This window comes from Mus caroli, chromosome 11 (genome assembly GCF_900094665.2).
Source record: "Mus caroli chromosome 11, CAROLI_EIJ_v1.1, whole genome shotgun sequence".
Taxonomy (NCBI): domain Eukaryota; kingdom Metazoa; phylum Chordata; class Mammalia; order Rodentia; family Muridae; genus Mus; species Mus caroli.
Window position 1 is genome coordinate 36,101,420 of NC_034580.1, and position 15,882 is coordinate 36,117,301.

At 39.5% G+C, this 15,882-nt stretch overlaps 1 protein-coding gene across 1 annotated transcript in view; it reads right to left on the bottom strand.

The window, feature by feature from the left end:
* Window positions 1–284: 284 nt before the first annotated feature.
* Hmmr (hyaluronan mediated motility receptor) overlaps window positions 285–15,882 on the bottom strand; it is a 33,561-nt gene continuing 17,963 nt past the window's right edge. The window contains exons 8-18 of the mRNA XM_021175487.2: window positions 13,952–14,026; window positions 13,322–13,497; window positions 12,794–12,942; window positions 11,322–11,536; window positions 7,398–7,703; window positions 5,261–5,407; window positions 4,783–4,935; window positions 4,604–4,703; window positions 3,124–3,300; window positions 1,030–1,183; window positions 285–304 (exon numbers count right to left, since the gene is read on the bottom strand). Coding sequence (XP_021031146.1) covers window positions 285–304; window positions 1,030–1,183; window positions 3,124–3,300; window positions 4,604–4,703; window positions 4,783–4,935; window positions 5,261–5,407; window positions 7,398–7,703; window positions 11,322–11,536; window positions 12,794–12,942; window positions 13,322–13,497; window positions 13,952–14,026 — 1,672 coding nt within the window. The remainder of the gene's footprint in view (window positions 305–1,029; window positions 1,184–3,123; window positions 3,301–4,603; window positions 4,704–4,782; window positions 4,936–5,260; window positions 5,408–7,397; window positions 7,704–11,321; window positions 11,537–12,793; window positions 12,943–13,321; window positions 13,498–13,951; window positions 14,027–15,882) is intronic.

Here is a 15,882-nt window from a genome sequence, read left to right on the forward strand (position 1 = left end):
CCAGTTCTGACTTCCTTTGGTGATAATCAGCAGTATGGAAGTGTAAGCTGAATAAACCCTTCCCTCCCCAACTTGCTTCTTGGTCTGATGTTTATGCAGGAATAGAAACCCTGACTAAGACAGAGAACAAATGCTGAATTACCGTTTCATATACCTAAGAATAGGCAGTAGAAATTAAATATATTATATAATATACTATAAACATAATATCAAGAACAATGAAGAAAATAATCTTCAAGTATTTCAGATGTATACTTCCATGATTCTTGAAGTTGCATCTGAACTCAGCAGCAATTTGGGTTGCCTGAAAAAGAGTATAACAACAAGCTTTAAGTCTTTTATATTAAAACTACTAACAGATGAGCCAGGCTATCGATGTAGCTCAGGTACAACTTGCCTAGCATGTTCATGGGCCTAGAAATAAATCCTTGAAAATCAAACCAAACCTAATTCCTAAGCCATTATAAACTAAAACTAATCTAGTTTTAGATATGGTACTACTATAGAAGTACCATAACTATAACTATAACTATATATATATTATACATATATAATATACATATATATTACACACATATATTACAGTACATATATACATATAATATATATTTGGTATTTCAAACAGTTAGGACTCAATATACAAAGTTTCTATCAAGAAAAAAGCCTCTCTAAGCTTGAAATGTAAAAGCCGATTATGGATCTAAGATATACATAGGTTTCAATGTGGGCTCTATACAGAGGGATTGACCTTTGGCAAAGAGAAATGCAATTCAGAGGGAATAAGGTAGGAGCAATGAAAGACAGACTAGGGAAGATGCAATGGAGCTTGAAGGTCAGTGGATCTGGACAGACCGAAGCAGAGTAGGGGAGGAAAAAATGGCATTGCACACATCAACTTGGTAAGCATTCCTTCTACATTAGAAGATACCAACAGTTTCATAGGTTGTAAAGTTATGTCACCAACTGCCGCGAAAACAAAGAGGAAAAAGGCGAATGACAGGGGCATAAGTACACTTTTTTTTTTTTTACCTTCTTTTAATGGAGTAAAATTCTCCTTAGATGCGTGACAAAAAGCCTTGGAAGGGTCAAAGTGTCTGATGCCCAGAGCTTTATCCAATTCTCCCTGAAGTCTGAGCTCATTTTGTTTCCTTTTAACAAGCTGAGATCGGAGTTTTGACACCTCCTGTGAAAGAAAAATATAAATAATCACTAAAGTGCACAGTGGTTATCATGGTTGTAGACATATTCCAAAAAGTTGCTTATGTATAAAAGCTAATGGCAAAAATATCTATTACTTATTCACTAAGACCAAATTACAAAGTGATTTGGAACAGCTCTGGCAAAATAAAGAATTTTAAAATTTCTTGTCCTTCCACAGTTATGGGTGCACTTTTCTGATCAAATATGAAGTAAAAATAAATTGCCCAGGGCTGGAGAGATGGCTCAGCAGTTAAGAGCACTGACTGCTCTTCCCGAGGTTCTGAGTTCAAATCCCAGCAACCACATGGTGGCTCACAACCATGTGTAACGAGCTCTGATGCCCTCTTCTGGTGTGTCTGAGGACAGCTACAGTGTACTTATATATAATAAATAAGTAAATCTTTAAAAAAAAATTGCCCCCAATTCAACTTTTGGTTTGACAGCCTAACGGTTTGTGGCAGGCTTCCTAGTAAAACCAGACAACAGAAAAAGTCAAACAATTGTGTTCTGCCTCTGGAGACTGTCCTAAAAAGCAGACTAACAAAAGAAGAAACAAGTATTCAGAAAAACCCACAAAAGTTTGCTTGCCTGGCATTTGAAACCAAGGAACTCCTTCCCTCCTTACTAGAAACTGCATTGTCAAGAATGCAAGCTTTTCTTTCCCCAACTCCCAAAGACGCCTAACCACGTAGAGTCCATTTTGCCGGCAGCCCCTTCTTGCTGAGGTGACCGATGTCTGTGGGAAAATTATTAAGGATAGATCTCTTTTGCTCACCCACACTTGTGGAGGTGTGGAATCACTGGGCCTGATCTCCCTGGCTCTAGCACATAACAACGGTTCTGAGGAGATGCAAAACTGGGAGAAACTGAGGCTATTCCTCACTCCCTTTCCTTGTCAGTCACTAAGACCCATAGTTCCAATGGTAGAGGTGGCACTAAGAGAGGGTTATTTACCTGTCCCCAGTTTCTTGTGCTAAAATACTAGCTCAGAGTCTGCCCAAGGAGAACACTGCAGAGAAGACAGATGAGAGTAGCCTCCGGGGTCACATCTTCAGAGTCCTGAGACCCTACAGAACTCATCTCTAGATCCGAAGCCCCAGTGATCCCATTGATCTTGGGCTCAGGGCTACCTTTGCCTATCGCTTCACTGCCTGGGCTAAACCATGTACTGCCTGCACTATGGCTTGTGGGCAACTGCTTCCAGGCTGTCTCCCACCTCAGGAGCTGTGGCAGGTTAACTTCAGGCTCCCTACTTGTGATTGTTTCCCAGTCGCAGGCCTCCGTGGTAGTTTACTTTTAAACAATAGGTTCCTTCTCAAGATGGCTCCCAACCCCTGTCCTCTCAGTTGTACAGTGACAAAATGGCTTTCTTTCTTTCTTTCTTTCTTTCTTTCTTTCTTTCTTTCTTTCATCAATAGGGAACTGCATTCTTATCAAATCTCAAAATTGGAGACATGTAAATGCCAAGGGCTTATGCTGATGGAGGACTGCCAGGCTCTTTTCACTAGGACCTATGCAAGTTAGTATCAAAGTTCTTCAGAAATGCAAACTAGCATTACTACATGATCCAGCTTACAGCTTCTGGGTATATACACCAGAAAATATCAAAATCAACATAATACAAACACCCATATCTCAGGTAATGTAACCCATTTTTTTTGGTATAATATATGCCAAAAATAAATATAAACAAACTTTCTAAAAAGGAAAGGGAAATTCAATAATCATTCTTTCAAATACTGCTTATCTTTATGGAATTTACAAAAAGGAATGGCTATATTGTGAGTAGAAATGAATATGTAAAATTTTATACAGTTTCCAAGTATAACAGCCATTATAAAACTAAGTAAAACTGAATATCAATCAACAGCCCCCCATTTTTTGGTTTTTAATATATATGATTATGATCATTATTTTACAAACCGATTTGAGTTGGCTATTTTCATCTTTCAATTTCACAACATGTTTGATTTTTTGCTTTAGGTTCTGGTGACCGAGTAGCTGTGCATAGGAGTCTCTGATTTTATTTAGCTGCTCCTGAGTTGCACCATGTTCATTCAACAACGCCTGCTTCTCGGCTTCAAAGGCATCCAGTTGTTGCTGGAAAAGATCGATTCACACAGATTAGTACTGAGACCAGGGCTACCTTGCTGAATATGTGCACGCTTGCTCCTGCCCCACACCAGCATCACATTTGTGACCATGCTTGGACCAAACTTTTCCAACACCTGCTTCCATTCCAATTAGACCTTCCTCTTGTTTGTTTGTAGGCTTGTTTGCTTGTCTGGGGATAAAGTCTCACTCTATAGTCCTGGCTGTCCAGGAACTGACAGTCAGGCGGTCCTCAAACTCAAGAGCTCCACTTGCATCTGCTTCCTGAGTTGCTGGGATTAAAGGTGTGTGCTACCACACCTGGCATTTTTTTCTTATAAAAAGATCAGGGTATTTCCACGTATGATGGTCTATGACCATAAATTCAGCATTCAGGAGGCAGATGCAAGAGGTCAGGAATTCAACGACAAATCGAGCTCCACAGAGCACTCTAGGCCAGCCTAGAATCTCAAGGGAAAAGATAGTCAGGCATAAAGGCTGATATTCTTAATGCTAGAACTTGGGGAGGAGAAGGGGAGTAGATCCCAGGCTTGGCACAGTGAGCACCAGGCCAGCTTGGGTTATAGAGCAATACCTTATCTTAAAACCAAAGGACAAAATACAACGCAAAAGATGGCTACAGTAACTTGAGAACTACTGGGATGGACCATATCGTATGGAAAAACACATCACAGGGTAACAGATACTGCCTGATGTTGCTACCGGGAGAGCCTTCAAGGACCACTAATTTCACATTGTTGATTAAAAAGCATTTTTTAATTTTAACAACTACATTAAAATTTAGTGTCTGCTAAATGTGTCAGTTGGCTGGAAAAATGATAGTAATACAAAATGCCATTTTTACAACTTTAGTTTTGGTTTTGTGTAGTACTGGGAATTGAACCCTGACCCTTGTACATGCCGAGCAGACTCTACCACTGAGGTCATTACCAGATAAAACTTGAAAACTATTGTAACCATGAAGAGATACTGCAGAAATACCAAGCCATAGTCAAGACTAAGGGGAAGGATTACATTCTTAAAACAGATCAAAATAAGTTTATTTATCTATTTTTATCTTATTTAATTTTATTTTATGAGTATGGGTGTTGTGCTACATGTATGTCTGTGCAACACGGTGCCCAGAAAGCCTGAAGAAGTTGTTGGATAGCCCGAAACTGGAGTGATAGCCAGTTTGGAACCACCGTTTGGGTACTGGGAATTGAACGTGGGACCTCTGCACTAGCAGGTACTATCTTAACCACAGAGTCACCTTTCAGCCTACAAGTAAGCTTAATAACAAGCAACAAACCTGAAAAGGTTTAGTTTTTTCATATAGTTCTTCATATAAGAGACGCCATTTATTAATTTCCATGGTTAATTCTGTCATTACATTTTCTTTCTCTGCTGATCTGTATGGGAAAATTAAAACAATTATTTCTTTTCAATTTGTTAGAAAAAAAAAACAAACATGTTCCGTGGCATCATTACCTTTTCCCTTTCTCTTCCAGCTGCTTCCTAAAGTCTTCATCTTGTTGTCTGAGTTGATTTTTCAAATCAGTTATTTTCTCAAGAAATGAGGATGTGATTTCTTTAATTTCTTCTTCTTTTAAGGTTGATCTGTTCTGCAAATCTTGAACCATCCTTAGATTTGAGAAAGAAGAATGCACTAAACGTCTGATAGAGATTTCAATTTTTACCCCCTTCTTCTCGGAAAAACAAAACAAAGAACAAACAGAAACAGTTCTTAAAAGTTGCAATTCTAACTGGGTGTGGTGGGCCGGCTTCTGTCTTTAACTGCAGCACAGAGGAGGCAGGGTCAGGTGGCTCTCCATTCAGAGCAGCCTGCTCTACACAGCAGGTTCCAGCCAAGACTAAATTGTGAGACAGTCTCAAAACAAACACCTGTCAATATTGTTATCAAAACAAACACCTGTCAATATTGTTAAGGACTGAGTTTGTTACTCACCTTGCATATTCTTGATTTGTGCTTTCAGCTGTCAATATCTGCTGTTGAACATCTTCTACACTTTTTTCAGCCATAGCTACTTTTTCTTGTAGAGTCAAATTCTCCAGTTTAAGATCTTCTATTTCTTTAAGTGTTGATGACTTATAGCTTATAAAAAAGGAAAGCATTAACACTTTTTTCTTTCTACTGTACACAAGGTTCAGATTTTACATACTTCTTGGCAGAAGAAAATGCTAATATCATGCGCTTTAAGAATTTAGTTCTCAGCCGGGTGTGGTGGCGCACGCCTTTAATCCCAGCACTCGGGGAGGCAGAGACGGGAGGATTTCTGAGTTCGAGGCCAGCCTGGTCTACAAAGTGAGTTCCAGGACAGCCAGGGCTATACAGAGAAACCCTGTCTCAACCCCCCCCCCCCCCCCCCCCCCAAAAAAAAAAAAAAAAAAAAAAGAAGAATTTAGTTCTCGGGCTGGTGAGGTGGCTCAGTGGGTAAGAGTACCCGACTGCTCTTCCAAAGGTCTGGAGTTCAAATCCCAGCAACCACATGGTGGCTCACAACCATCCGTAACAAGATCTGACTCCCTCTTCTGGAGTGTCTGAAGACAACTACAGTGTGCTTACATATAACCAATAAATAAATCTTAAAAAAAAAAATACTTAAAAAAAAAAAAAAAGAATTTAGTTCTCTGAGTAATGAGTTTACATAACATTGTCTGTTTATGAGTGTCTTGCCGGAACGTTCTGTCTGTGAACCACATATGTGCAGTGCATGAAGACTCAGAAATAACATCTGATATCCAGGAACTGAAGTTACAGATGGCTGAGCCACCACGTGGGTGCTGGAAACTGAACCTGAATCCTTTGGAAGAGCATTCAGTGTTCTTAAACACCAAGTCAACATTGCATCTCTCCAGCCCCAGGGACCTTTTTTTTAAAAAAGAAAACAGTGCCAGGTGTAGCAGTGTAGCAGCATATACTCCCAGCACCTGGGAGGCAGAGGCAGACAGAGCTCTATGAAGTCAAGGCCAGCTTGGTCTACATAGAAAACTCCAGGACAGCCAGGGCTACAAAAAGAGACCCTATTTCCAAATAAGTAAGTAAATAAAAATAGGAGAAAGAAAAAATATGGGAAACATGAAGTCGCTGCAGTAGTAGCTGTGTACAGTATGAAGTCGCTGCAGTAGGAGTAGGGGAAATGTGTATAGACTGTGTACAGTACGGAGACAATGGTTCCCCAAGAGGACAGATGTGAGAGGAATAGAACTTGGTGCTAAATGGTGCTGGGAATGATTGTCAATGAAGGAAGTTGACTGTCCATAAAGTTGATTTCTTTTAAAACTATGTATTTAAAAAAATTACCGCACATAAAAATGTATTCATATTGACTGAAAACAGTACTCATTTTCTCTTTCGAATTCTGATAGGGTCACACTCTCTATGCCAGGTTGAACTAGAAACCACTATGTAGTTTGGTCTGGCCTCAAGCTTACTATAATTGTTTTACAGTTCACAAGAGAACGGAACAAACCTGTGAGCCACCAAGCCTAGCCAAGAATAACTTCAAAAGACAAGGAACAATGATACAACTTAAGGACTCACTGAGCATTAAAAGGATGAAATATTAGCTTCTACACACAACAGAGCATTCTGGTAACATCAGCACTTCAAGGCTGAGGTAGGACTGCCACGCGTTTCAGGCTGATCTGGGGTACATAGGTAGTACCAGGCTAGCCAGTGATATCTACCAAGGCAAGAGTATCTAAGAAAGTGTGGGGAAGGGGGTGAGGGAGGCAGAGAGAAACAGAAACTAAGAAATTATCGAATAAGCAGGGAGATAGGATAAATGTCATGTTAGATGAAGATCTAAAAGCTTTTGATTTTTTTTTCCCCAATGGTGCTATGAGAAAAGTAAGATGGTGGTGCTAAAGGTGCAGGAGGTTTGAACTGGATGGTAGGAAAGGGGACATCTACAGAAGTATAGGAGATTACTAGGTGGCACCAAGGGCCCATGGAGAGCCAGTCGTGGTATTTATGGTAATGGCAGCCATCGTCCACTGGAGTGCTTTGTTCATAGCTATCTGTAGGTAAACACTTCTCTCCACTCATAGTCCCCTACAGTAGGTACTACAAAGGAAAATACCTTTCCAGTTGACCAGTGACGTCTCTCAGTCTCTGTGCTGTGTCATTGTACTTCTCTTGCTCACTTTCCAACTGAGCAGTGACGTCCCTTAGACTCTGTGCTGTGTCATTATACTTCTCTTGCTCACTTTCCAACTGAGCAGTGACGTCCCTCAGACTCTGTGCTGTGTCATTATACTTCTCTTGCACACTTTCCAACTGAACAGTGACGTCTCTCAGACTCTGTGCTGTGTCATTATACTTCTCTTGTGCAATCAATGTGGCTTGGGCGTGAGCAGCAATATGTTTCTCCAGTTCAACTTCTTTCCTAAGAACAAGAAAATGTTAGTAATGACCAAGAACTATGCTCCATATGTATGTCTCATATGACCCTGTGCAGTAACTGCTGTACAGTTTTAAGACATACACTTAGCATTTCATCTCCTTACATGATGGTCTTACTAACTTATTTACTTGCTTCATCTGTATCTATTTTCATCTGGATTGTTTTTCATGTCTCCTAAATTACGTAGGTAATACAGAGGAAAGACCAAGCAAAACCTTTACAACAACCTGTAACGCCAATTTTACAGAACAGTCAGGTCTAAGGACTGAATGCAATGTCAACTAGAAGCTTTGAGACTTAGTAAACCTTCATTCCTTGTATTGAGACAGTAGATACTACACATAGCTAAAGGCACTTCACATAAAAAACTCTTTTTTTTTTTTGAGACAGGGTTTCTCTGTATAGCCCTGGCTGTCCTGGAACTCACTTTGTAGACCAGGCTGGCCTCGAACTCAGATATCCACCTGCCTCTGCCTCCTGAGTGCTGGGATTAAAGGTGTGCGCCGCCACGCCCGGCTCAAAAACTCTTTTTAAAGGTAGTTATAATACTATGTTCAATGATGTTATTATTTAATTTTCGTTTTTGAGCTTAGATCTTGCTATTTAGCCCAAGCTGGCCTTGAACTCAGGACCCTCTTAGCTCAGCCTACAAGTGAAAGGATCCCAGATGTCCAACCATAATGAAAATTTTAACAGTTTTCTTTAGTAACAAATAGGTTTTAAGTCATTTTTCTACATGTATACTATAAATCCCAAGTATTTTTTTCAAATATTGTATATTAAAACTCTATAACGTGTTTGGATAGGGATATGAGCCTATGAAGGATCTCTAAAAGAATTTGGTGAATTAAAAATAAACACTGCACAATTCTAAGAGAACATTCAAATGAGACAAAACGTAGATCAAAGTCATTGCACAAGGAAGAAGATAAAAGAAAAACAATCGCTACTCAGTGCTTTGTAATAAAAATATTTTCCTTGTCCCTTAGAAGAGTGATTTTCAGTTTTTTTTTTTTAAAAATCTGAGCCTAAAATGTCCAGAGTAGGAAGGACCTGAAAAAGCATCTCACATACTCAGTGAACAGCATGTGAAGGCAGCAAGACCATTTCTCTGGGAATCACACAGTTATCTAGTTAAGCCACCAAAGAAAGACCTGGTGTAAGAGATCTTGGTGTAATTAGAACTCTTTAAGGCAGAGTGAATGACTCCCAAGCCCCCTTTAGGAAATGGATTGTCTACTCAGTTTATTAGGGTTCCTGTTCCCTCACATCTGTTATAGTTAAGATAATTTCCATAACACCTTTGTACTGCTCCCTAAAGTCAGGGAATACAAAGACCTGGGGTACCTTTTTCGAGGAATCACAAAGACAGACAAACCAACCAAAAACCAAAGCAGAGGAGATTTAGAAAAGTCCTCAGTTGCCGGGCGTGGTGGCCCACACCTTTAATCCTGCACTTGGGAGGCAGGGGCAGGCGAATTTCTGAGTTCCAGGCCAGCCTGGTCTACAGAGTGAGTTCCAGGACAGCCAGGGCTACACATAGAAACCCTATCTCGAAAAAAACAAAAAAACAAACAAAAAAAGAAAAGTCCTCTGCAGGGCAGGCATCAGACACACTATAACGCCATAGGAGCTTACCCCATCCACAGTAGATTGTTTCCTTGATGGCATTTCAAGAACTTAGATGATAAACTTATTTGTAGTTTAAATTCTACAATCAAATTGCCAGGTCCAGATAAAAGAATTTGCTGTGTAGCCTGACCACCTATGTCTGGCCATTGAAACCATGGCAGAGAGGAGTGACACCTAAACTCTGTCCTCTGATCTCTACCCACTCCTGTGCTCACACACACCTCATATACCTGCCCAACAAGAAGTGGATATATGTATTTAGTTTTGATTTTCCAAGTTAGAGTTCTGTGAAATCTTGGCTTTGTAGGCCTTGAACTCACAGACATCTGCCTGACTCTGCCTCCCAAGTATGAGGATTAAAGGCATGTACCACCATGGTTGGCTAAAATATATTTTAAAAGTAAATAATAAAAATTAAAGATAAAAGACTAAAATTGTCGCTGGGGCAGTGGTGGCACACGCCTTCAATCCCAGCACTCGGGAGGCAAAGGCAGGCAGATTTCTGAGTTCCAGGCCAGCATGGTCTACAGAGTGAGTTCCAGGACAGCCAGAGCTACACAAAGAAACCCTGTCTTGCAAAACAAAACAAAAAAGAATAAAATTGTCACTTTTAAATTAAATGCAAGTTCTAGAGAAGAAAGTGCTTTTTGTTTTTTGTTTTTGTTTTTTGTTTTGGTAGGGGTTGGGTTTTCCTTTGACTGCTTTTGTTTTTTTTTGTTTTTTGGTTTTTTTTTTTTTTTTTGACACAGGGTTTCTCTGTGGAGCCCTGGCTTTCTTGGAACTCACTCTGTAGACAAGGTTGGCCTTAAACTCAAGAGATCTGCCTGCTTCTGCCTCCCAAATGCTGGACCTAAAGGAGTATGCCACCACACTTGGCAAGAAGAAAGTTTTAACAGGCATTAATTTTTTTTTTTTTTTTACTTTTACTGAGAATGTTGTTGAATGTATATCAGCTATTTCTGATTGTTTTATTTCTGCATTTATTTTTATTCGAGATAGCACTCCATTCTACAACACAGGCAGGCCTCAAGCTCACTGTACTCTTCTGGCCTCAGCATCTGAAGTGCTGGTACTACATGTCTGAGCCACTGTAACTGGCTTTCTGACTGTTACATCTCTCTCTCTCTCTCCCTATTTATTATATGTAAGTACACTGTAGCTGTCTTCAGACACACCAGAGAGGGTGTCAGATCTCATTACAGATGGTTGCGAGCCACCATGTGGTTGCTGGGAATTGAACTCAGGAACTTTGGAAGAACAGTCAGTGCTCTTAACCGCTGAGCCATCTCTCTAGCCCCGATTGTTATTTCTGAAGCAAGATTGGGGGCAAGGAGCCCCCAGAGTGGGACGAGAAGCAACTTCTGACAGTTGTCCTCTGACGTGCACGACGAGCCAGCAGCTTGTGGACGATATGGGTGTTGGTGCACGTGCATGGGTGCACACACACAAACCAGTGAGTGTTTGTACTCTCTCAAGAAAGCTATTTAAAACATTAAAAGGCCTAGATGTTTTCAAATATAAGACACATTGCTTTAACTCTGATGTCTAACAACTTTTAGAAAAGGTGGTAGGAAAGAATCACATAAATATGTTTTTCACTTTAGGAAAAGAAAAGGGCTCTGTTTGTTTTATGGAGCCAAAGTCTCACTATTATAGCCTAGGATGCCTTGAACTCAGTGTGCAATCAAGACCAACCTCCAACTCATCCTCCTCCTGCTTTAATCCCTTGGGTCCTGGGATTAAAAATGTTAACAGGCCAGCTTTTACTTTGACTGCCATACTTGTTTACATACATGAGTGTATACGTATGAGTGTATGTATAGTCTTAAAATGTTTTTCTCTTTCTTACTTTGTAAGATAATTCCAACCTCAATGCATGCACTTGGGTGACATGAGAATTCTAAAACAAGCTAGAAAATAGTTCCTGTCTCTAGGCCTGCATAAGCATGAGATCGCATTAATACAAACTCTCTCAACAGGTCGTCCAGCCGCTTCAGTTGCTCTGCAGTTGACTTCGTTTCCTCTTCCAGCTGTTTAACCAGCCTTTCACTCTGCTCCTCCTTCTGCTGGACCGCATCCAACTCAGCCAGGGCGAGCTTTAGCTCTTCTTTAAAGACGTTCTTCTCAGAAGTCATTTCCTCTTGGAAAGAGCAGAGCTGCTGCTGAAGACGAGCAGACAGTTCCTGCATTCAGACAGGTAAGCACAATTAGACATGGCACCAGGACCTTTCCGGGACACAAGAAGGAAGTACAGATAATGGACTGGAAACCAAGCGAGGAAGTTTAAAGAAAACACAGAAAATACAAATACCATATTCACTTTCCCTAGATTATATATTATAATTAAACACTGCAAAACGTAATTGCTAGCTCTTTTTAGTGTAAAATCATCATACTACCTTTTTTTTTTTTTTTTTGGTTTTTTTTGGACAGGGTTTCTCCGTGTAGCCCTGGCTGTCCTGGAACTCACTTTGTAGACCAGGCTGGCCTGGAACTCAGAAGTCCGCCTGCCTGTGCCTCCCGAGTGCTGAGATTAAAGGTGTGTGCCACCACACCTGGCCACACTGCCTTTTTTATATTTGCTTTACAATTGGCTTTTATATATATTTCAATATATCCTATTTTTATATATACTCCAATATACTCTATTTAGATATGGTAAAAATATATTATGATCTCAATGTTACATAAAATGTATAAGGTATACACATTTCAAAGTTATTTAACTTTAATCATCGAGAAAAAATATTAAATTCCAGATTTTAAGTGCATATTAGTTTTCACTAGTCCTATCCCCATCTCAGTTTTCCTTTCCACAGGTAACTTTTGGCTTAGAAGACATATTGCCCATATATTTTCATACATGCATACACTCTGAGGGCTATGCTATATATTCTCTGTATGTAAAAATTTCATAAAATCATGAAAATAGTTGACATCTTCCATTTCATGTTTATAGTTATCTGAACGCCGTGTTAGAACTGTCTGTTTTTATTCCATGACCATGTTTATTTGTTTGTATTTATTTTGTATTTATTTATTGGGCCTTTTACCTCACTAATATGTAAGATATTCTTTATGTAACCTGTATTTTCAAATTGTTGGGTTTTTCCTATTACACATTCATTCTCTCTGTCTGTCTGTCTCTGTCTCTCTCTCCCTGTTTTTGAGACAGGGTTTCTCTATGTACCCCTGGCTGTCCTGGAACTCACTCTGTAGACCAGGTTGACCTTGAACTTACAGAGATCACTTGCTTCTATCTCATTAGTACTAGGATTAAAGATGTGTGCCACCATGCCCAGCCTAGACATTCTTTTTAAGATAATTACAAATATGTAGCTCATCTAGTTAATACAAACATACGCCAATATCTGTGGCTAAACATTCAAAGGATATACTCCAGGTTTTTCTGACATACACAAACAAATGTAGGTAGCTACCTTCTCTTGCTGCAGAAGTGACTGGCTTTGCAATTCTTTTTGTTGCAGCTTTTCATATTCTTGCCTTTCCAGAGCCAGCCTCTCTGTTAGGATCTGCATATCAGCACTGAGACTTTCAGCCCTTTCTCTATCCTTGCTGACAAGGTTGTCTGTAAGAGAAGCAGGAAACATCCATCAGTCACTGTTGTTGAGAAACCTAGTTTCTGTGATATTTCAGTGCTTTGGCACACTATACAGATAAAGCATCTCCAAGGAGGGAAGACGATATAGTCATTACCTTATTACATTCCCTACACAGGTATTTAGTTTTGAGTTTGCACCAATTATAAATGTCACCCCGAGAAGAAGTCATCAAGTCCTCATTTCCAAAGAGTGCAATATGTCAAAATAAATAGAACACACTGCACTGTTAAAAAACTTCTCAAGTACAGCACATGAATTTTTCTTATTTACATAGTTATGAAAATGTGCATTTTTTATAGACAGTCTAAGGCTTCACAGAGCAAAGCGACAGAAACAGCACAGTACCTCTTTCTGTTTCAAGCAGCTGGCATTTAACAGTCAGGTCTTCTATTTGCTTAGAAAATGTAATGTTTTCCTCAAGAGACTGCTTAAGACTTAAAATCTCACGATCCTTCTCTTTCAAATCTTCTTCTAACTGGGCAATATCTACTTTGAATTTTTCCACTTGATCAGATGCACAGCTGTATTAAAAGACATTTTGAAGAAAATTTCTCTTAAGGTACAGGAAAAACATGAGTTCAACAAAATAAGGTGCTTTTGTTTTCTCTGTGTGAAAAACCTGATACTGATTCCAGGGCTTCCCATATGCCAGGCATATGCTCTACCAACAAAGTCATATCGCAAACCAATAAGGTTCATTCTCTTTATTAAATTTTCATTTCAATTATTTGTTTATTCAATGTGTATGAGTGTTTGCCCACATGTATGTTTGTGTACCACATGTATGCAGTGCCCACAGAGGCCAGAAGGCGGCACTGGATAAATTCCCTCGGGCACTGGAGTTACAGATGGTTGTGAGCCACCACGTGGGTGCTGAGAAATGCAATGGATCCTCTGGAAGAGCAGCCGGTGCTCTTAACTGCTGAGCCATCTCTCCAGCCCAGAAGTTAATTTTAAAGCTACTATTTATATTACCTAATTTCTTGGATGTATTCTAAGAGTTTTTCTGTTTCACATTTTTCATCGATCTTTTCTTTCTCTATTGAAACACTGAAAAAGAAAAAAGAGTAAATACAGATGGTTCACTTATTAATAACCATGCATAGTACTTAATAGCTAGTATTGTTATGTCATGTAAGGTAACACTAGAGGTCAAACTCTTACAACTTCATGTGAGTTTTTTCAGATTAACAACTCATAGCGACACAGAAGCTTTGGATTTATTTACATAAGCTTCCCAACCCTGATCTGCATGACCAAGAACCACTTTATAAATCAGAATGATCTGATTTTACAGCTTTCCTAGTTCCTTCCCAGTCCAAGGCACATTTTTGTGTGCCAAGAGGCTTTTGCTCCAGGCTGTATGGTATTCAATCACTTCCATGGTTTAGGCTCTTCAGGATGATCTAGTTTGAGGAATGAATAAGATTTAAATAGACATTTCAGAATAGAAGCTATGTGAGGCCTAAAAATACACATACAAGAAATTAAAGTAATAAATTATTGCCAGGTTGTATGGTTCAGGTCTGTAAATCCTAGCAATGTGGGAGGCTGAAGCAGGAGGATCGAGACTATGAAGACTTCCTGGGCTACTTGAGACCCAGGACCTTGTTTCAAACAGGAAGAACAAAGACAAATGACAAATCAGCATTTTATACCATTAGAAAGGGGGAAGAGACCAGCAATATCAAACAGCATGACTGCAGAACAACTCTGAAGACCATTCTTTGCTGCAGAGTTATAAAGCAGCACAGCTCTGTGTGCAGGTGGTGTATATGTGTAAGTGCTGTGTGTGATATGTTTATGTATGCAGGTAGACACAAGCATGTGTGTGCTTACGGAGGCCAGAAGCCAACATGAGGTGCCTCTTCTGTTGCACTTGACTTTATTTTCAGAGACAGGGTCTCTCTCAATGTAGAGCTCATTGTTTTGGTCTTCACTTGCTGTCCAGTAGACCCCTAATATCTACCTGTCTCTGCTCACCAGGGTTGAAGATATAGACAGATCCCCCTGAGCCCAGTACTCTATGTGTGAACTGGGGATCTAAACTCAGGCCCCCTGGTTTTTTCAGCAGGTACTGTGTTCAGTGATTTATCTCCCAGCCCTTATGTCCAATTTGCATGATTCTGGTTTGAGACTCCCACTCCTATATGCTTACTAAAGAGGTATAAAAGAGGCATATTCACAAAGACATACAGCATGTTCATAGCTGTCATATTCAGTAGTCAAAAGACCAAAACCAGCTCAAGTAATACTTATATAGTTAATTTATAGAGAAATACTCATATAGTGAATTTAAGCTAAGCAATGAAATGAAAATGAAAAAAAATTATAGTATACATGATAGTATATATGAATTTTGATGAACAAATCTTGTACCCTGAATAGTGATAACCTTTTCCTATAGCAAGTTTAAAAGACAGAGAACTGTGGGGATGGGGAACATTACAAGGCTACAGAGGCAGCATTCCCAGGGGTGAAAATGTTTTCAGTTTTCACAACTACATATGACTAGGATGTCATTGAACTACAAACATACGATCACTACATTGTATTATGCCATATGGAACTTATAGCTCAGTAATTTTTAACAGTCAGTAATGACTGGACATTAATCGTACCTTCCTGTCCCAAGGTTTCAGTTGAGATAGTTTTAGACAGCTATATCAATGTAATGATGTTAGAAGAACGATCTTAAGACCTTCCCTGTTCTTAATTGCCGAGGCATGAAAGCCATAAAGGTAACACACTCCTGCGTTTGAGAATGATTAGGTTTTAACCTACACTTAAGGGGTTAACGGAAGGACTGACCAAAGTATTGAGGAAAGTCTTAGTAACTCTAGCTTTCAGAGGAAAGCAAACACAAAGGGGTTAACAACTTGCTGCAGTCTTTTTTTTTTTTTTTT